Source organism: Chiloscyllium plagiosum, chromosome 29, assembly GCF_004010195.1.
Source record: "Chiloscyllium plagiosum isolate BGI_BamShark_2017 chromosome 29, ASM401019v2, whole genome shotgun sequence".
Lineage (NCBI taxonomy): Eukaryota > Metazoa > Chordata > Chondrichthyes > Orectolobiformes > Hemiscylliidae > Chiloscyllium > Chiloscyllium plagiosum.
The window spans coordinates 443,856-466,030 of NC_057738.1; the positions used below are offsets into that span (position 1 = coordinate 443,856).

At 41.4% G+C, this 22,175-nt stretch overlaps 1 protein-coding gene across 13 annotated transcripts in view; it reads right to left on the minus strand.

The window, feature by feature from the left end:
- The window catches only part of tbc1d7 (TBC1 domain family, member 7), a 141,025-nt gene that overhangs the window by 92,623 nt on the left and 26,227 nt on the right, over window positions 1-22,175 (minus strand). For all 13 annotated transcript variants that reach the window (XM_043718996.1, XM_043719000.1, XM_043718999.1 and 10 more), the window contains exons 4-6: window positions 17,905-17,985; window positions 7,954-8,141; window positions 6,902-7,039 (exon numbers count right to left, since the gene is read on the minus strand). In XM_043718996.1, the coding sequence (XP_043574931.1) occupies window positions 6,902-7,039; window positions 7,954-8,141; window positions 17,905-17,985 (407 nt within the window). The remainder of the gene's footprint in view (window positions 1-6,901; window positions 7,040-7,953; window positions 8,142-17,904; window positions 17,986-22,175) is intronic.

Sequence of the window (22,175 nt, forward strand, 5' to 3'; positions counted from 1 at the left end):
ACCTGTTGGACTATAAACCTGGTGTTGTGTGAATTTTAACTTTGTACACCCCAGACCAACACCGGCATCTCCAAATCATGGAAGGAACATGCAGTGGTATAACATGACCCTGAAGGATAGAAAAGAAACCAGGGCTATCTATTCATTCTGGGACAATACTGGAAGTGAGAGCAGTTTTAGTAAACAAGGCCAGGAGTGCTCGCAGTTCTACCAAGTATGCCAGCAAATGGTTAAACAAGGTATTTATCATACCGTAGAAGATCTGTGTCCCTTGGACATAAGGGAAAGGTGGTAGAAGTCATGTTAGAGGAAAGATCAGGTGAGAAATGCTATATATACAGATTCCAATGGAAATTAGTCGACCTGAAATGCTAATGCTGGTTCTCTCTTTGCAGACGCTGCATCGCCTGCTGGGTATTCCTGGCATTTTCTATTTTAGATGCACAAATTGAGATTGCGGATACCGGTATATGGAAGATTAAAAAGTAGTTTGATAAAGGTTTTCAGCTTATTAAGGAAAACAGACAGGGGAGCTTTGGAGAAAGCATTTCATTAGTCAGAGACCAGGACTAGGGGGTACTGTCAAAAAATTAGAGACAGATCTTTCAAAAGTAAATATTAGAAAACACCTCTTTGCCCAAAGGGTGATACAAGCTTTGAACTTCATTTTGTAAATGGCAATTGATGTGAGTTGACAACTTTTGTTGGGAAAAACTTTCAAGGTACATGGAACTAGTTTTCAAATCAGACATGATCTCATCAAATGGCAGAACAAACTCAAGGAGCTAAATCCAATGCTCCTACACTCAGTGTGATGCAGTGTACCTAATGTACAGCACTTCCACCAGGAAAAATATGCTTGCCACAAACCACAACTGCCAATTGCGCTTCCTGCAATGAAAGGGCTATCTGACAAAGGAAGATTTATTGGAATGAGCCTATAATTTCTGTAGGTTTCAAAATGAGAAACACAAACATTCCTAGGAGGACTGGATACCAGGAGTTTGTTTCCATTGGCCGGGGACCTTAGAACTACAGTTAATCAGCATAGAGGATCAGACTTTTAGGACTAAGAGGAGGAGAAACCTTTTCACTCACAAGGTGGTGAATCTTTTGATTTCCCTACCTGAGAGGACTATATTAATGAGTATAAGAATAGCACTGATCGGACACTGAACAAATTAAAGTATAAGAATATGAACTTACAGTAGACATTCAGCCATAACCTTACTGAATGGTGCAGCAGCTTCCCGAACCTTCACTTAAGCCTTGTTCCAATGATGTAATTTGCTGTATATGTGTACATCTACGCACAGTGTAATCAAGGTATGCAAAGTTTGGAAAGAAAGATCTATGACAAGTATCGAGTGCAAAGAACTAACAGAATGTTGTTTGCTGATCCACAAGGAGGATTTCACTGGTCACCAAGTTTAATGTAGTAAAGTATTTGACAAGGTTCAATGTGGTAGACTGGTTAGCAAGGTTAGATCATATGGAACACTAGCCATTTGGATATAAAATTGGCTCGAAGGTAGGAGTCAGAGGTAAATCTTGCAGGGTTGCTTTTAGGACTGGTGGCCTGTGACCAGCAATGTGTTGCAAGAATCAATGCTGGGTCCACTGTTTTTTGTAATTTATACAAAATTGGCTCTGGATGTGAGTATAGGACGTACAGTTAGGAACTTTGTAGATGACACCAAATTGGTGGTGCAGAGGACTATGAAGAAGGCTACCTCAGAGTACAATGGGACCTTGATCAGATGGGCCAATGGGCCAGGAGTTGCAGGTGGAGTTTTATTAAGGGTGGGGTGCTGCATTTTGGTATAAACCTAACGGCAAGGTCCTGGGGAGTGTTGCTGAACAAAGGGACTTTGGGCGCAGACTCATAGTTCCTTGAAAGTGGACTTGCATGTCGACAGGATAGTGAAGAACACATTTAATACATCTGCCTTTAATGATCAGTGCATGAAGTATTGGAGTTGGGAGGTATAGTTGTGGCTGTACAGGACATTGAATAGGCCACTTTTGCAATATTGTGTGCAATTCTGATCTCCCTTCTACAGGAAAGATGTTATCAAACTTGAAAGGGTTCAGAAAAAAGGCTGACCTTGTAGGAGTTTATAAAATCATGAGGGGCATCGATAAAATTAATAATTAAGGTCTTTTCCCAGGATAGGGTGTCCAATAGATCTAATGTGAGAGTAGAAAGATTTAAAAGGGACCGAATGGACAACCTTTACACACAGAGGATGGTAAATGCATGGAATGAGCTGCCAGAGATGTTGGATGGGTATATGAATATGAAGGAATGGGACTAGATTAATTTAGAATATTTGTTCAGCACGAATGGGTTTGCCCAAAGGGTCCGTATCTGTGTGCACATCTGTATAATGTATAATGGCAGAAAGGATCAATGTCATAACTGATTATTTCAGTTTTGGTAAAATAAGGGGGTAACGTCACTGACTGATTGCTACATCAGCGTACCAGACAAGACAGATCTAAAACACAAAATATTAACTGTCACCAAAGTTGTAACATGACCTGCTGAGTATTTCCACGATTTTAAGTTGACATTGTTTCAGCAGACCTGGAGATGATAGGATGAGTAAGAGCATTGAGTAAAGGAGTTGGGATGTCTTGGTGCAGCTGAACAAGGCATTGATAAAGTAACATTTGAAGTACTGAGAGCAGTTCTGATTGCCCTACTACAGAAAGGATATTATTAAAGTAGACAGCGTGCAGAAAATATTTACCAGGATGCTACCTGAACTGGAAGATGTGAGTCAAAAGGAGAGGCAGGATAGGTTGGGGCTTTTTTCCCTGGAATGTAGGAAACTGAGGGGTGACCTTATAGATATCTAAAAAAAATTATGAGAGGCATAGCTAAGGTAGATAGCCAACAGCTTTTCCCCCCCGGGTCGAGGAGTGCAAAATTAGAGGGCACTGGTTTAACGTGAGAGGGGAGAGATTTAAAAAACGGTCCAGAGAGGCAATGTCCACCTCCCCTGCACCCTGCACCCCAACAGGGTAGTGAGTGTCAAGAATGAGCTGCCAGAGATAGTAGTAGAGACGAGCAATATTTTGTCATTTAAAAAACATTTGGGTAGGTACATGAATGGGATAGGCATGAAGGGATATGGATCAAATGCAAGCAAACGGGACTAGTTTAATTGTGAATGCTCGGCTGCATGGTCAAATTGAGCCAAAGGGCCTGTTTCCATCCTGTAAACCTCTATGACTCTAAAAGATGTGTTTCATGAAGGTGTAAGTGCCAGAATGATAACAGCTACCATCCAAAACGAAAGGAAATAATGGCAGAAAAGCAAATTAGGCAAAAAGAGCATTAAATAGGTAGAGCTGACAATCTAAAATTGTGAATCCAATTGAATCTGCAAAGTTATAAAATAGCCAGCTATTCTTGAGCTATTGTCAAGCCCCTCTGGAAAACAAAAGAGCTAGGATAGAAAAGAGTCAGAATAGAGAATTAAAAAGGCAGGCCACTGACAGATGGAGTCTAGATATTGCCCCGCTTTCTCCCCTCAATCAAAGCAAAACACTCAGAGACACAGAATAGTCTTACCTCCTTCATCCTTATTCTGGGTACTAGAAGGAGAGAGAACGATTGCCCATGTGCACAGTGACAGGAGTTCACTGTTGTCTCTGGAACAGCAGTTTCTCAATGAACTATATAGTCATCTAACAGTGAGGAGCATCCAGATAAGGCAACATACATATTGATTGGGGGACCATTACAATTGGGAGGAGAAAGTGTGTTGCTGGAAAAGCACAGCAGGTCAGGCAGCATCCGAGGAGCAGGAGAGTCGACGAGGGGTCTGGCCCGAAACATCAATTCTCCTGCTCCTTGGATGCTGCCTGACCTGCTGACCGTTACAATCAATGAGTATCAATAGCACAGACCAATGCATTACTGTTATAAAATGCATGTTCATAACATTGTTAACGGGATTCATACAATGGATACTTTTTCCCTTGTTAAACTGACCTTACATACTGAATGCTTCCAATATTGTTAAATGGCTCTACGTAATGAATGCTTTTCCACCTGATAACCCATTACTCTTGCCTCCAGTATCCCATTGTTAACTGTAAGTTCTTATCTGAACTGAGTCATGCTCAGCTGAACCTCTTGTTTCACCAAATTCAGAACTTAACTATTTCCTTAACTGCTTATACCCTAGACATATTCTCAAGGATTGCAACTGAACAGTGGTGTTCTGCAAAGCAGTCACCTAGACCATGTTTAGTCTACTCCAATTCAAAGAAGACATATCTAGGCTGTGAAAAATATTTTGCATAATCAAATAGGGTACAAGTAATCGATATTTCATCCCGAAGCAGCATTTGGAGCTTTGGGCAGTGAGAAAGAGGTGGACAAGTAGATGCTGCATCTCATACGCAGAAATGCCAAGGTTGTCGGGGCATGACACAGGAAGCAATGCCTTCGAAATTTTGATAAAGGAATTAGAAGACCTGTTCAGTTAGAAGCCCTGATACTGCAATGGAAATAGAGAAAATATTGGAAGATAAAACTGTTTTTTCAGAGGCTAAAAGTACAGAGTCTATCGGATTGGAAGCAGGAGGACAGAGGGATCTTAGGGTGTGTCCACAGATCCTGTCAAGTAGCAGTACAGGTTAATAGGGTAATTAAAGCAGCATACGGAATGCTTGCCTTTTTCAGTCAAGGCATAGATTATAACAGCAGGCAGATCATGCTGGAGGCATACAGACTTTAGTTAGGCTACAGCTAGAGTACTGTATGCACTTTCGGTCAACACACTAAAAGGAAGAATGTGATTGGATTAGAGGGGGTATAAAAATGATTCACCAGAATGTTGCCTGGGAGGGATAATTTTGAATAGCAAAGAACAGACCAGCACAGGAACAGGCCCTTCAGCCGACTAAACATGAGCCAACACATGATGCCTTTCTAAACTAAAATCTTTTGCCTCCAGATCATCAATATCCCTCTATTTTCTGCCTCTTCATGTATCTGTCAAAATGCTCTGAAACATTGCTATTAAGTCTGTTCCTAACTCCTCTGGCAGTGCATTCCAGGCACTTATCACCCTTTGTGAAAAGCTTACCTCTCACATCTCCTTTAAACATTCCCTTTCTACCTTAAACATAGTAATTAATATATCTAACCTGAGGGAAAAGCCTCCAGCTACCCATGCCTCTCATAATTTCGATCAGGTAAACTTTGATCATGTAAACTCCACTTCCAACATTCAAGTGAAAATAAGCTGAGTTTGTCTAATGTCTCCTTATAGCTAATACCCTCCAAATCAGGTAACATTTTGGTAAACGATTCTGTGCCTTCTCCAAAGCCTCCACATCCTTCTGGTAGACTGGTGACAAGAATTGTATGCAACATTCCAAGCTAAAGTTCTAAACAAAGACAAGAATACTTGCCAATTTTTATATGCTATTCCCTAACCAATGAAGAAAAGCACTCCAAATGCCCTCTTGACCACCTTATCCATTTGTGCTGCCATTTCAGAGCAACATGGATCTAGATCCCTCTGAATGCTAATGCTTTTAAGAGCCCTGCTACTTACTCTATACTTCCTGGCTGCATTCGATCTTCCAAAGTGCATCTGGCCTATCTATCTTGCTGTATCCTCTGGCAATCCTCCTCACAACTTGCAGCTTCCCCAGTCTTTGTGTCATCTGCAATCTACCCTTCCAAAGCAACTTCTCTGTTTTAATTATGGATAGATGTGAATAAGTTTGGATTGTTTTCCTTGGGGGAGGTGAGGACCTGATGGAGGTGTAGAAAACGATGATGGGCATAATCAGCTTATACAATTTGATAGGGTTAGCTGAACAGTCAATAACAAGAGGGCATAATGAGTTTTGAGAAGATTTGAGAAGGACACAATTTTAAAGCGGTTTAGAGGGGATGTGAGGAGAAAGTTTTCAGAGATGGGTGGGTTCTGAAATGCACTGGAAGGATAGTTAAGGCAAGAAACCTTACAACTGTTAAAAAGTATTTGGATGAGCACCTTAAGTGTCATAACATTCATGGCAATGGGCCTACTGTAGGAAAGCGGGATTAGTATAGGTAGTTGTACTATTTTGGCAATTCAGACTTGATGGGTCGGAGGGTCTCTTCTGTACAATATGATTCTGTGAAGCCTATCGCTGCTTTGGAAGAGAGGGTAATGTTAGGTCAGAAGACCTTGAAATAGAAAGAACACCATCAAGGGTTCTGACAACACAATGGAGTATAGGACAGAAAGCTTGGTTAAAGGAAACAGGGAGACATACCACAAGTACCAATATGGAAAACTGTTTCGTCAGAACAGATATGGCAGCAATGGAGAAAGTGAAGAATGAAATTGGTTGAGAGAAAATTTTGTCATGGTAGTTGTAGGATTCACAGGACATATCGTAAACATTGGTTGGAAAAACTAGCATTGCAAATAGACAGAGAAAATGAAGGGAAGAGTCAGGCAGTTAAGTCACAGTCTCAGGGAGAGAGGAGTAGCTGTCAGAGTGTTAGCCATCACAGCATTCGCAGTATGTTGCTTTTATGTACTGGGCAAGTCACATGTCCAGTGGTACAAAAAAGAACACTAGCTCAGGTAAATCTACAAGTTACACAAATTTATCATTTTCACAATTGAAGCAAAGTAAGTGAGGCACTATTGTTTAATAAGGTATTGTTTACTCAGCAAATAAAGAATTGTTTGCATGCAGACAACACCATGGCAAATTCTCCTCCTGCTTTTAGCAATTAAACCTAAATAGACAAAATGTATATGGAAATATATGAACATGACAATTCCCATTCATGACAAATGCTACCTGTGTTAATTCACTAACTCCATTCCTGCTGGACACACGGACAATTTATGTTTAGCATGGCACTTACCAAGTGAGCTACTGAATCGCTGTATTTATTATTGAACTGGTTCACAAAATATTTGACTAGCCAGTAGGCATCAACGTCATTTTCCACCATTTCTTCCATTGCTTCTGCTATTGCAATAAAAACTACATCTTCTGGTTCCTGAAATGAAATTTAATGATAACATTAGTTTTTACAGTCAGCATATCATAATATTAGCAATTTTTCTTTTAGTTATTTGACCTCAAGTTGTTATAGGCAACAAAGTGGCTCAGTGGTTAGTACTGCTACCTCACAGCACCAGGCACCCAGGTTTGATTCTATCCTCAGGCAACTACTTTGTACATTCTCTTTGTGTCTGCGTGAGCACCTCTGGGTACTCCAGCTTCCTCCCACAATCCAAATGTGTACCGGTTAAGTGGATTAGCCATGCTAAATCACCCATAGCATCCAGGAATATGCAGACTAGGTGGATTGGCCATGGGAAAACTGAAGGATTAGACGGATGGGGGTGGAGGTGGGTCTGGGTGGGATGCTCTTTGGAAGTTTGGTGTGGAATCAATGGGCCAAATGGCATGCTTCCAAACTGTAGGGATTCTACATCGGTGAAGCTGGCAATTTGTATTACTCTTCCCTAGTTAGCCTGAGAAGGAAATGGACTCCACTTTGCAGCAAATCTTATGAAGCTTGTCAGGTCACTTCACTGAGCACCAAAAAACACGATAATCAGAGTGTCTTTGACCAGACAATGATGACAAGTTTCCTTTACTGCAGAACGTTAGTGAGTAAGTTGGAGATTTAAAAAAGTTCTACAGGCAAGTTTTGTACCATTTTTCTAATGTTGGCTGATAAGTTCGCTGATGTACTCAATTCAAATTTACAACTTACAAAGGTAATATATCGACTGATGACCCCTGGGTTGCTAGTGAAGTATCATTAATTATCATACTTAAGCACACTTCACTAACGAATTAACTGTAACACGCGAAACAAAGTAAATATGATCCATAATAAGAAGGTTTGGCAAATCAAACGCAAGTATCCAACAAAAGCAGCATATACTAAACACAACTGACCAGTGACTGAGATGCACGACGTGGCAGTGTTCCAGACTCTAGTTGGTACATTCTGAGGTAAACCCAAACTTGTGGGGTGGAATCTTGAACAAACCGAATAACTTGTAATGCTTGCAACAAATCCTGATACTGTTCTTTCCGAAACGTCAATACAGCAGAGTGAGATTCATAGTGAGGAGGAAGAATACCTTTAACAAAATTCGGGAATGACATTGTTAGACTTAAAAAAAACCTGAAGTCATTGAATCCAAACATTTTTCCCCAATGACCTTACAAAATATTAATTTAATGATATGTTCTACTTCATGTTTAAGACTGAAGATCATCATATGATAAATGCACATATTGTATTGCACAGCATCACAATGGGATTTTGAGTGTATCATGACCACGTCTGACCCCTCAAAGCATGTTTAAGTCCAAGTAGCCCGGACCGTAACTTTGCTATTTGTTTAAGGTAAGTGTACAGTGGATATTCCCAGAGTGAATGAGCTGGTCTGACTGCCAGGTTTTAAACAGAGTCACGGAACGAAACGCAAAGAACAGAAAATAGAATACCGGATAACTTATCCTAAGCAAAAACCTAAATACTTTCCTGATTTAATGATAGTGTTCTGAAAATAATTGCAACGGTCCCAATAAACACATCCCTTAGCACAAAGATAAAAATGAAGCAAACCAGGGATTACAGGTATGAAGTTTTAGAGAGAGAGAGAGAGCGAGCGAGCGAGAGCGCAAGAGAGAGAGCGAGAGCGAGAGGGAGAGAGGGAGAGGGAGAGAGAGAGCGAGAGAGAGAGGGAGAGAGGGAGAGAGGGAGAGGGAGAGAGAGAGCGAGAGAGAGGGAGAGAGAGGGAGAGAGAGGGAGAGAGAGGGAGAGAGCGAGCAAGAGCGAGAGACCGGCTGGACCTGCTTCAGCAGCCTTTCTTTACTGAATCAAAACGAAGGTTACCCACACAGCTAGCTGGCCACTCCCCTTTGATGACACCTTTTTTTTAAAGACATGAAAGCATTAGGCTGGAGGCATTATCGGTTAGGGGTAAATAACAGCCCCAATAAACCTTTCAAACCCAGCCTATTTGGAGCCTGGCCAATTACGCCCTCCCTGGGGGAAAAAAACTTGAAGACATAATAACCTTGTAAAAAAGACCAGCATTGTGACGCTAGCCAGTTAAGAATCACGTACAATGTTATTTTTCAGCCTTCTTTCAGAGGCACCAACATGCGTCAGTTCAAATTCAGCTCCAGAGAATGCACATGATGTAACAATGTTTCTCACTACTAGGTTTGTGACCATTTTCTGAATTTTGAAAAAGTCTCATTCACAACACATTCGTATTAGTCACAAAAACAGCAAGTGATACAATAGGGAACAAAATAACAGTGGCCCTAAAGAAGTCTAGGAAGTGTGGGGGCAAGTTAAGAACACAATTAGGAGAGCAAAGAAAGGCATGAGAAATGCTGGAAGATAATATAGAGAATCCCAAGAAATTCAACAATATTAAAGACAATAAAAGACCAAGGGGGCAACTGCATTTAAAAGTGAATAAAAGCCCAGGACTGGGATAAGTATATTGCAGGCTGCTGCAGAAGATCAGGAAGGAAATTACAGGAGTCCTGATCCAAATCTTTAACTCTTATCTGGCAAGAGCAGAGGTGCCAGAGGAAGAGTGGCAGCGATAGACCATGCAGCTACAGACTAACTTCAGTGATACAGAAATGACTGTAGAAGATAGTGTCGGAGAAAATGTACCTCCATTTAGACAAGCAAGATTTGATCAGGGATAGTCAGCATGGCTTTTTCAGAGGGATGTTTGTCCTAATTTTCTTAGTTCTCCTTTGTCTACCATTTTTCTCCACAGTTGCTAAATTATCAGACAGTCTGTACAACATACAGCATCAGATAAATGAGCCGAAATTTCCTCCAATTAAATACTTGGAAGACTGAAGCGGTTGTTTTTGGTCCTCACACCAAGCTCTATTCCCCTAGTTACAGACTTCATTCCTCTCCCTGGCTAACATCTGTGATTGGGCTAGACTGCTTGTAACCATTGATTCATAACAGACACCCATTCACATCATCACAAAGATGGTCTATTACCAGTTGGATTTAATCAGTCTCAGCTCATCTCAAACCTGATCATGCCTTTGTTAATATCCAATTTAACTATACCAACACATTCCTGGTCAACCTCCTACATTCCACCCTCTGTGAACTTGAGGTTAACCAAAACATTGCTATTCTAGTCTTAATTCACCGAAGGCCCATTCAACCAAACGTTTTGGCTCTCCATCGATACCTTGATTTTGCAACTCTCATTCTCATTCACAATCCCTCCATGACCATATCACTATAATTATCTCAGCTTCACTACCTCACTTTCATTCTTCACAATGATCTTTAAAACCTAATTCTTCAAGCTCATGTTTGGTCACCTGACCGAATATCTACTTCTGTTGCTTGGTATCAGTTTGTTTTATAACATAAAAGTATCCCTAGGTGCTAAAGGAGGTAAATATAAGAGATCTCTCCGCAATTTATCAAAACTCCAGTAGTATCCCAGCAATTTTAGACTCATAGTAACATGGCAAGAAAGTATGCACCGCCAAGTTGGTATTTAATTCTTTATGACTTACATTTTGCTGCAGATCTGGCTGGACAACACAATGAACCATTTGGTCCTTCTCTATCATAACTGCCACTATTCCCAGATCATCCCAGAAAGCAAAGTTAACGTCAAGCTTAATGCCTCCAAAGCAAACTATTTTCTTAATCTTCTATATGCCTACACTCTCACCTTGAACAATAACAACGATGGACATTTTTCCATTATTATAACCAGCTTCTTCAAACTCTCTTCCTAAACCGCTGGGTCAAACTTACTAGGGTCATGTGTTGGCAATCAAACCCCACTATTTCCATCGTCATCATAAAACGTGAAGCTTTTATGAAAGTATGCAAAAATTCCCCAATTTTCCCAAATTCTCCTTTCTTTTAGACACAACTTGACAAAAAGAATGGACCTTAAAAATTAACTGCTATTCATTACAAAATCATGAACCATTCGCATATAACTTTACTAGTTAAAACTTGAACCCCTCTTATCTCACTCTACAGATATGGACAGTGCAAATACAAAATGGGCAGAGGGAACAAAAGAAGCCAGTTCATTCGGCCCTGTTCACAGGATTCGTTGAGATGATCTCTATGGCTTATCAAGATGTGTTACTCCTCAATATTCTTTCTCTGGGTAATTTCACTGGCTTGCAGGTGCCACAAAGTGACTGGTTCACCATTACCAAGCATCTGAGTTACTAGTTAAAAGGCATAGTTACAGCAACCAGGCTTGAGGGTTTTTTTTAAACTACAGAGACAGACACAACACCTTCCTTTTCGGAGGTCAGATGGTTTCTGACCAAAATTTCATACTACAGTCTTTTCAACTGTCTGGGAACCAGTGATAGATGTTGACAGGCAGGAGGACTTTATCATTAACAACTGATTACCATTCGATAGCAATCAGCTATTTGTTGCCAGCCATATCTCCCTTTATATACACTGCCTGTCTTTAGTAACTGTCCACTACTACTTGAACAAACAACAACATTCAAGTAGTACACTGCTGTAATGAACTTGCAACTAAAATGTGCAAAGTCAAAAATCACATGACACCGGGTGAGAATCAAAAAGGTTTATTTGAAACCACAGGCTTTTGGAGCTCTGCTCCTTCTTCAGGTGCTAGTGAGAGAATACATCGGACACAGAATTTATAAGTAAAAGGACTTACAACGGTCATACAACAAATGTACTGAACAAACCTAGAAGGCTGTTAAATCTTTAATCAGAATGGAGATGCAGGTTTTGATTGATTAACATGTAAATCCCAGAATTTCTTTCAAGTCACTGCCCTGAGATAACTTCAGGTTTAAATCAATGTAAAAGAGGTGACATCTCCAGTCAGATTATGCATTTCAGGTGTGAGTTCTTGTAGACAGTCAGTCAATATAGCATTTTATAAATTCCTACTTTAAAAATAAAACCAGTCTGACTCCAGGTTAAGACACAGACAGATTTAAAACAAGGCTTCACACCTAAAATGCATTGTCTGACCTGAGCTGTCACCTTTTTTATATTGATCAAATCTGAAGTTAGCTCAGGACAGGGACTCAAAAGAAATTCTGAGATTTACATATTAAATCAATCAAAGTCTGCATGTTCACTCTGATTAAAGACTTACCAGCCATCTAGGTTTGTTCAATACATTCGCATCAGTTATATGACTCTTTGATCTTTTACTTATAAATTCTGTGACCAATGTATTCTCTGTCACTAGCACCTGAAGGAGTGGGGCTCCGAAAGCTTGTGGTTTCAAATAAACCTTTTGGACTATAACCTGATGTCCTGTGATTTTTGACTGTTCCCTCCAGTCCAATGTTGGCACCTCTACATTATGACCAAAAGTGCAATAATCTTTTCCAGAAATCTTATTTTTGTAATATAAAGTTCTTTGCCCACTTTGATCCAAAATGCATAAAAATAAAAAGATACATTGTAACCCCTGAACATGCAATTGTCTTTGATTTCTCACACCCTCTCAGAGCTCATATTGTATATCAGACAAAGCATTTGCTTGTTTGATCCCACTCCCACTAGAGTATACACTACTTAACTTCTTCTGGCTTCCACATTTGCGGACATAGTTGATTGTTCTTTGTCCTCACCTTTTACCCCTTCAATTTCAAATCTACAATGTTCACCTCTTCTCACAAACCCAAGCTTTGATCTCTTCATCCTTACAAATTTTAATTCCAATACCCTTTTCTTCCAAAGTCTTTAAGCCTGTCATTACCTCTCAAATCCATGCATGTTTCTGTTTAAATCCTCCAATCAGGTTTCCACTCTACCACGGTATTAATTTGACTTTCATCAAAATTACAAATAATATGAGACTGTGTCTCGGGTCAACTGTTCCTTACAGATGTGGTTAACTCCATTATCTTTCTCTCCCACTCCTCCATCTTCATCCATCTGGGATGAGGCTATTCAAGGCTGCTTCAGACAGTGTGCACGTGACCCAAAGATCTTACTATTTCTCATCTATATGCTACCTCTCAACATCACCCAAAACACTACATGCTTTTCCACACATTCATTGACAGCACCTGGCTCCACCTCAGCACCACCACACTCAATTGTTTTTGAAGAAGAAACTTCCTATGACTAAATAGTAAGAACACTATGGACACTACTCAGGGGGTGGGAATCAGAGCCACATGTCTGAGAGGGGGTCAGTTGCAGATGGGGCAGTGACAGGATGTATTGAATCCATTAGGAAGGTTTCTTACGCGATGAAACAAAGGGATCGGTTAAAGAGTGTCTGTTTTAATGCAAGGAGTGTCTGAAATAAGAGTGACGAACTTAGAGCATGGATCAGTACTTGGGGCTACGATGTTGTGGTCATAATGGAGACGTGGGTTTCACAGGGGCAGGAATGGTTGCTTGAAGTTCCAGGGTTTAGAACATTTAAAAAGAACAGGGAGGGTGGAAAAAAAAGAGGAGGGGGTGTAGCATTGCTGATCAGAGAGTGCATCACAGCTACAGAAACAAAGGTTGTTGAGGAAGGTTTGTCAACTGAGTCAGTATGGGTGGAAGCTAAGAACAGCAAGGGAACAGTCACCGCATTGGGGTTTTCTACAGACCAACTGAAGAACTCATAGACAGGCAGATTTTGGAAAAATGCAGAAGTAGCAGGGTTGTTTTTATGGGTGATTTCAACTTTCCCAATATCAACTTGAACTTAGCAAGTGTAGATGGTTTGGATGGAGCTGTTTTTGTCAGGTGTGTTCAGGAGGGTTTCCTTACTCAGTATGTAGATAGAGCGACGAGGGGAGAAGCCATTTTGGATTTGGTGCTCGGCAACGAGCCAGGACAGGTGTCAGATCTCGTGGTGGGAGAGCACTTTGGTGACAGTGATCACAACTGCCTCACATTAAGCATAGCCTTGAAGAGTGAAAGGAGTTGTTACCGAGGGAAGATATTTAATTGGGAAAAAGGAAATTATGACGCTATCAGACAGGAGTTGGGAAGTACAGACTGGGAGCAATTGTTCCATACAAAGTGCACAGCAGACATGTGGAGACTATTTAAGGAGCAGTTGCTGCGAGTGATGCACAAATTTGTTCCTCTGAGACAGGTAAGAAGGGTTAAGATTAAGGAACCTTGGATGACAAGAACAGAGGAACCTCTCTTCAAAAGGAAGAAGGCAGGTGGAGGAAACAAGGATCTAGCACAGCTTTAGAAGATTACAGGCTTGCTAGAAAGGAGCTCATAAATGGATTGAGGAGAGCCAGGAGGGGCATGATAAAGGCTTGGCAAGAAAGATTAGGGAGAACCCAAAGGCATTTTACTCATACGTGAGGAATAAGAGAATGATCAGGGAGAAGGTAGGGCCGATCAGGGATAGCGGAGGTAACTTGTACGTGGAGTCTGAGCAGATAGGGGAAGCCCTAAATTAGTTTTTTGCTTCGGTTTTCACCAAGCAAAGGGAACTTGTTGTAAATGGAAACTTTGAGGAGCTGGGATACAGTCTTGACCAGATCAAGATTGATGAAGTTGATGTTCCGGGAAATTTTGGAAAATATTAAGATTGATAAGTCCCCAGGGCCAGACCAGATTTATCCGAGGCTGCTCCGGGAAGCGAGAAAGGAGGTTGCTAAGCCACTGGTGAGGATATTTGCCTCCTCACTCTCCACAGGAGTCATACCGGAGGATTGGAAGGAGGCGAATGTTGTTCCTCTTTTCAAGGAGGGTAACAGGGAAATCCCTGGCATAGGTCTGTGGTCAGCAAAGTTGTGGAAAGAATTCTGAGGGTTGGAAGCATGACTATTTGGCAAAGCATAGTGTGATTAAAGACAGTCAGCATGGCTTTGTGAGGGGCAGGTCATGCCTCACAAATGGAATTCTTTGAGGAGGTGACAAGACAGGTCGACGAAGGTCGAGCAGTGGATGTGGTGTATATGGACTTCAGCAAAGCATTTGATAAGGTTCCCCATGGTAGGTTCATTCATAAAGTCAGGAAGTATGGGATACAGGGAGATTTGGCTATCTGGATTCAGAATTGGCTGGCTGACAGAAGGCAGAGAGTGGTTGTAGATGGAAAGTATTCTGCCTGGAGGTCAGTCCCACATGGCACTGTTCTTGGGCCTCTGCTCTTTGTAGTTTTTATAAATGAGTTGGATGAGGAGGTTGAGTGGTGGGTTAGTAAATTTACAGATGACTCAAAGGTTGGAGGTGTCATCGATAGTATACAGGGCTACTGTAGGCTGCAGCGCAACATAGACAGGATGCAGAGCCGAGCTGAGAAATGGCAGATGGAATTCAACCTGGATAAATGTGAAATGATGCATTTTGGAAGGTATAACTTGAATGCTGAATATAGGATTAAAGACAGGATTCTTGGCAGTGTGGAGGAACAGAGGGATCTGGGTGTGCAAGTACATAGATCTCTCAAAGTTACCACCCAAGTGGATAGGGTTGTTAAGAAAGTTTGTGGTGTTTTGGCTTTCATTAACAGGGGGATCGAGTTTAAGAGCCGCGAGGTTTTGCTACAGGTCTACAAGTCCCTGTAGAAAACTTGTCACTAGGATACATGAACACCAACTAGCCACCAGAAGACATGACCCACTATCACTAGTCTCCACACATACAGACAAAGAAGGACATCACTTTGACTGGAATAACACACAGGACAGGCGAAACAACCACACACACCCCAATTCTTAGAGGCATGGCATTTTAACCAGAACTCCATCAATAAACACATCGACTTAGATCCCACCTACCTTCCCTTGAAAAAAAACCGGAAATTACATCACCCACCTTAAGAAAGCAAGACCTATAAACAGAGAGGCAGGACATACAACCAGCACTTCACCAGAGACTCTCACTGCTAATGTTATTATAACATGATGATGAAACATCTGAAAACAAACCTTCCAGCTCAGCGAGCTAACTTACATACTTATCTTGCATCTTACTAGCTACTGGTTTAAGGCTAAACCAGATTGAGTGCTGCATTTGATCCTGAGATGAGCTTTTGATCATAGATTGCCAGATGTTGTGCCCAAATCAGTGTTTTTTAAAATGATCTCCTTAATTAATTTATGAATGAGTGTCACCAGCAGTCCTGTTTGTGGATTTTGGGAAGGAGGTAGAAGTGAACTATGCAGTCAGGGGAGTTCACCAGATGAAATGAGGTTAGTGATTGCACTGGACACTTACTCGCACTTCACTCACTCTAGTCTACTGCATACGTTGCTCACAATGTGGTCTCCTCTACATGAGGAAAACAAAGCATAGACTGGGTGACCGCTTCGCAAAACACCCATGTTCTGTCTGCAAAAAAGACCCAGAGCTTCCGGTTTCCTGGCCAACGTCTCTTTCTCAGGCTTGCTGCAGTGCTCCAGCACAGGTCAGCGCAAGCTGGAAGAACAGCACCTCATTTTTCATTTGGGAATTTTCAGCCTCTGGACTTAATGTCAAGTTCAACAATTTTAGGGCTTGAGGCACCTTCTCCCATACCCTTACCCCAAACCAGGCTTTGTTATCACATGGTCTACTATTACACACAACCCATTGTTAGTCACAAATAGCCCCTATTAGTAGCTATTAGTTCTCCTAGGTTGATTGTTATCCCTTCCTTTGCCTGTCCAGCTTTCTTCACGTTCTTTGGGCTCTATCGCCACCTATCATTTACTTATTACTACCTCTCCCTACCCTATCTTCTGCATGAAAACCAATTTTTCCCTAGCTACCATCAGTTTGGAGGAAGGGTCACTGGACCAGAAAGGGCAGGCGATGGGCTCATGATATTATCACTGGACTGTTAACCCAGAGACCCAGGTACTGTTCTGAGCAAATGGTGGAATTTGAATTCAACAAAAATCTGGAATTAAGAGTCTAATGATGACCATGAATCCATTGTTGGAAAAACCCATCTGGTTCACTAATGTCCTTCAGGGAAGGAAGCTGCCATCCTTACCTGGTCTGGCCTACATGTGACTCCAGACCCACAGCAATAAATGCTGGTGTAGCCAGCCACGTCGTTATCCCAGGAACGATGAAAGAAAACAAAAACCTGAAACGTTAACTCTGTTTTCTCTCCACCGATGCTGCCAGATCTGCTGAGTTTTTCCACCAATTTCTGTTTTTGTTTCTGATTTCCAGCATATGCAGTTCTTTTAGTTCTTACCTCATGAAAGTAAGCCTGGCCTGTCCAAATTTTCCCTACCAGACATCCACTCATTCAATGTATCAGTCTGAACCACTTATACCACATTTCCATCCATCCTAAATAAGGAATCAAAACTGTACACAGTATTTGATACTATCTCACCAATGCGCTGTATAACTGAAGCACAACCTCTTTACATGATACTAATTCACCCTTGTAATTAAGGATAGTACTTCATGAGTCTTCATAATCACTTGCGTACCAATGTTTTGTGATTCGTGCATTACAATACCTAGATCCATCCTAGTTGGATTGCTTCAATCAATTTCTATTTAAATAATACTTTGCTTTCTCAATCTTCCTAGCAAAGTGAACAACTTCATATGGTCCCACATTATACTCCATCCACGTTATTCTTACCCACTCACTTAACAGGGTTGCAGACTGTTATAGATTGGTTGGCATTTTCACAACATATATTACTTTATGTTATTTGCAAATTTATCCATCTTGCCTTGGAGCCCCTCATCTAAGTACTGATATAAATTTTAAGTTGGGCCTAGCATAAACTCCTGCAGAAGCCTACTCATCATATCCTGCCAATCTGAAAAAGATGTATTTATGCATTCTCTATGTAACAAAACCTGAAATATTTATAAGCTTTAGCCAAAATACACATACTAAGGCTGTCAATGCAAACTATAATATCATTTAGACATACCAAGCAATACTTTCCAAACAAGGACGCGATACATGGAGGGAAGAGGATAACGTTGAGCAAAAGTGCAGAGCTTCTCAACATCTGCAAAATACAGAATTGACATGAAGTTTGCAAAGCTTAATTTGTTAATGCCACTAATTTACACAAAAGACAGAATATCACCTGAAAATTAAGAAAATATTTTATTTTTCACTCCAAGAACAAGATTAGAGTCTCAGAGTGCTACAGGTTCCACAATTAAATGCATACCAGACAAGAGGTATAAGACAACAGACCATTTTACCACTAGATTCAATTTTAGAAAACATAATAGTAGTCATATCACTAGACTAAAAACTGACAGTTCAAGAGCTTAAATCTCACCATGACAGATTGTGGAACTCAATCAAATCAGCCAAAACATGGCAAGAATGAGAAATATTGAGTAAATCAGATGTTAGCCTGTAGTAAAAAGTCTTATCGATTAAGTAAAGTCTTTCAGGGAAGAAAACCTACCACGGCTCTCCAGACTGGTCCACATACAAGTCCTGTTGCACACAATGCGGCTGACTTAGTGTGGAACTGTATTCCAGAAGAGTATGGTGTTTTTTCTCCTGGGGCGACAGGGGTGTGGTGGTGGTAGTGATGAGACAGCCCCATTACCCTGACATCCATAGTCGACTGGAGAATACTAGCTATGAGAATGGATTCCCACAACCACAGCTGATTGTACTTAAGCACTGAGTCTATAATAACTAGCTCTTGGGATCCTTTTGTGGTGCAGTGACAGGTTCCCTACCACTGAACCAGGAAGCCTGTGTTCAACTCCCACCTGCTACAGAGGTGTGTAGCAACATCTCTGAATAGGTTGATTCAAAAAAATAGATTAAATTAAAGAAAAAGACCTTTCTGAAACTAACTGTTGAAAGAATACAAGGAAGAAGTCAATTAATTTAAACTGGTTGCCAACCATTTAAAAGACTGTGATCATTGTATCAGAATATTCCGGATGATGAAGAATGAGACCTAAATTCAGAGAACCCCAGATAATGAAGGATGTACACGAGGGATACTGACAACGAGGGGCTTAATGCAGAAACAGGGCTTAAAACATCAGAAGTTTAATGCAATACATAATGTGCATGAAAAGGAAATTAAGAGATCAGAAAAGGCCATGAAAGGCTACTGGCGGAAAATTGTCAGTTTTTTAACATGTACAATAAGGATAAAAGGATAACTAGGGCAACAGTAGGGCCATTAAGGACTATGTTGATATTCAGTGCGTGGAGCCAGAGGACATAGGTAGGTTTCTAAATGAATACACTGCGTCAGTTCAATAGTGAGAGGGTTGATATAGGTATAAAAATCAGGGAGAAGAACTGAGAGATAAATTAACAAAATCTGCATAGGAAGGGAGGAGGTAGTGAGTGATCTGGCAGGCTTAAAAGAAAATAAATCTCCAGGTCTGGATGAAAAGTATCCTAGGCTACTGATTGAGGCAAGGGAAGAAATAACAGGGGCACTGGCAATAGATTTTAACACCTCTCTGGCCACAGGAGAGGTGCAGAGGACTGGTACTGCAATTTAAGAAGAGAGTAAGGGATAAGTAAGGAAACTACAGACCAGTCTGTCTCACCTCTGTGGTGGGCAAACTACTGGAAGCAATTCTGAGGGACAGAATTAATCTGCAACTGGAGAGGTAAGGATTAATCTAAAACAGTCAGCAGGGTTTTGTTAAGGGAGGTACTTCATTGAATTTTTCAAGGAGATGATCAACTGTGTAGATAAGGACAATGTATTTGACATAGTCTGCATGATCTTCTGCAAAGCTTTTGATAAGATGATAGTAGGAACCCACAGAATACAAGGAAATTTGGCTAATTGGGCCAGGAAGCAAACAGTGATGGTCAAGTAGTGTTTTTGTGACTGGAAACCTGGTACAATGGGGTGCCGCGGATATCAGCGTTGGGGCCCTTGTTGTTGTAGTATTTATATGTGATTGAGATTTGAGTGTTGAAGAATCGATCAGTTAACTTAACAGATGTGACAAGAATTGGTGGGGTGGTAAATAGTGAGGAGCATAGCCTTACGTAACAAGATAAAAACAGATTGGTCAGATGGTCTGATCACTGGCAAATGGAATTCAATCCAGATAAGTCAGTGGACCACTTGGGCAGGAGGACAAACATATGATGAATGACAGAATCCTGGGAAGCACTAAAGATCTGAGAGACCTTGGTGTGCATGTCAAGCGGTCTCTTAAAGTAGCGTTACAGGTAGTAAATATAGTTAAGAATGCCTATCCACATGATGATGTGGAGGTGCTGGTGTTGGACTGAGATGGGCAAGGTCAGAAATTACCCGATACCAGGGTATAGGGTTATCTGAAATCACAAGCTTTTGGAGCGCTGCTTCTTTATCAGGCAAAGTAAAGGGAAGCACTATAGGAACAGAATTTATAGACAGGTCAAAAGATCTTACAAATGGTGTGAGTATCAACAGGCTAAATAATAAGTCTCAGCAGGTGACCAAAAGTGTCAGATGGTGTGAGTAAAGAGTCAACAGCTGAATAGCAAGTGAAGGGATGATGTGGGTTTCTCAGGAGCAGGAATGGTTGCTGGATGTTCCAGGGTTTAGAACATTTAAAAAGAATAGGGAGGGGGGGAAAAGAGGGGGTGTAGCACTACTAATCAGAGAGGGTATCACAGTGACAGAAGTTACCATTGTCGAGGAGGGTCTGCCGACTGAGTCAGTATAGGTGGGAAATTAGGAACAGTGAGGGAGCAGTCACCTCATTACGGGTTGACTACAGGCCCCCCCAATAGCAGCAGGGAGATTGATAGGTCGGCAGGGTTGTTGTAATGGGTGACTTTAACTTTCCCAATATTGATTGTAACCTCCTTCGAGCAGAGGGTTTGGAAGGAGCTGTTTTTGTAAGGTGTGTTCAGGAGGGTTTCCTAACTCAGTACGTTGACAGGCTGACGAGGGGAGAGGCCATTTTGGATTTGGTGCTCGGCAATGAGCCGGGCAGGTGTCAGATCTTGCAGTGGGAAAGCATTTTGGTGATAGTGACCACAACTGCCTCACATTCTACATAGCTATGGAGAATGAGAGAAGCAGGCACAATGGGAGGATATTTAATTGGGGAAAAGGAAACTATGATACTATCAGAAGTGCGTTGGGAAGAATGGACTGGGAGCAATTGTTCCATGGAAAGGGCACATGTGGAGACTGTTTAAGGAACAGTTGTTGCGAGTGATGCATGTGTTCCACTGAGACTGGCAAGAAGGGGTAGGCTAAAGGAACCTTGGATGACGAGAGCGGATGAGCTTCTCGTCAAAAGAAAGAAGGCAGCTTACGTAAGGTGGAGGAAGACAGGGTCTTGCTCAGCTCTAGAGGATTACAGGCAGGCGAGGAAAGAGCTCAAAAATTGTCTGAGGAGAGCCAGCAGGGGGCACGAAAAAGGCTTGGCAGGAAGGAATAGGGAGAATCCAAAGGCATTTTACACGCATGTGAGGAATAAGAGAATAATCAAAGAAAGAGTAGGGCCAATCAGAGATAGCATAGGTAACTTGTATATAGAGTCTGAGGTGGTAGGGGCCACCTCAGTTTTTTGCTTCTGTCTTTACTAAAGAAAAGGACCTCGTAGTGAATGAAACCATTGAGGAGCAGATGTGCATGCTGGAATGGATAGAGATTGAGGAAGCTGATGTGCTGAAAATTTTGACAAACATTAAGATTGACAAGTCGCTAGGGCCAGACCAGATTTGTCCTCGGCTGCTTTAGGAAGCAAGAAATGTGATTGCTTCGCCGTTGCGAAGATCTTTGCATCCTCGCTCTCCACCGGAGTCGTACCTGAGGACTGGAGGGAGGCAAGTGTAATTCCTCTCTTCAAGAAAGGAAATAGGGAAATCCCCGGCAATTACAGACCAGACAGTCTTACTTCTGTCATCTACAAGGTGTTAGAAAGGATTCTGAGGGATAGTATATATGACCATCTGGAAGAGCATGGCTTGATTAAATGCAGTCAACACAGCTTTGTGAGGGGCAGGTCATGCCTCACAAATCTTATTGAGTTCTTTGAGGATGTTACTAAATAAGTTGATGAGGGTCGAGCAGTGGATGTGGTGTATCTGGACTTCAGCAAGGCATTTGATAAGGTTCCCCATGGTAGGCTCGTTCAGAAGGTCAGGAGGAATGGGATACAGGGAAATTTAGCTGTCTGGATACAGAATTGGCTGGTCGACAGAAGACAGCGAGTGGTAGTGGAAGGAAAATATTCTGCCTGGAAG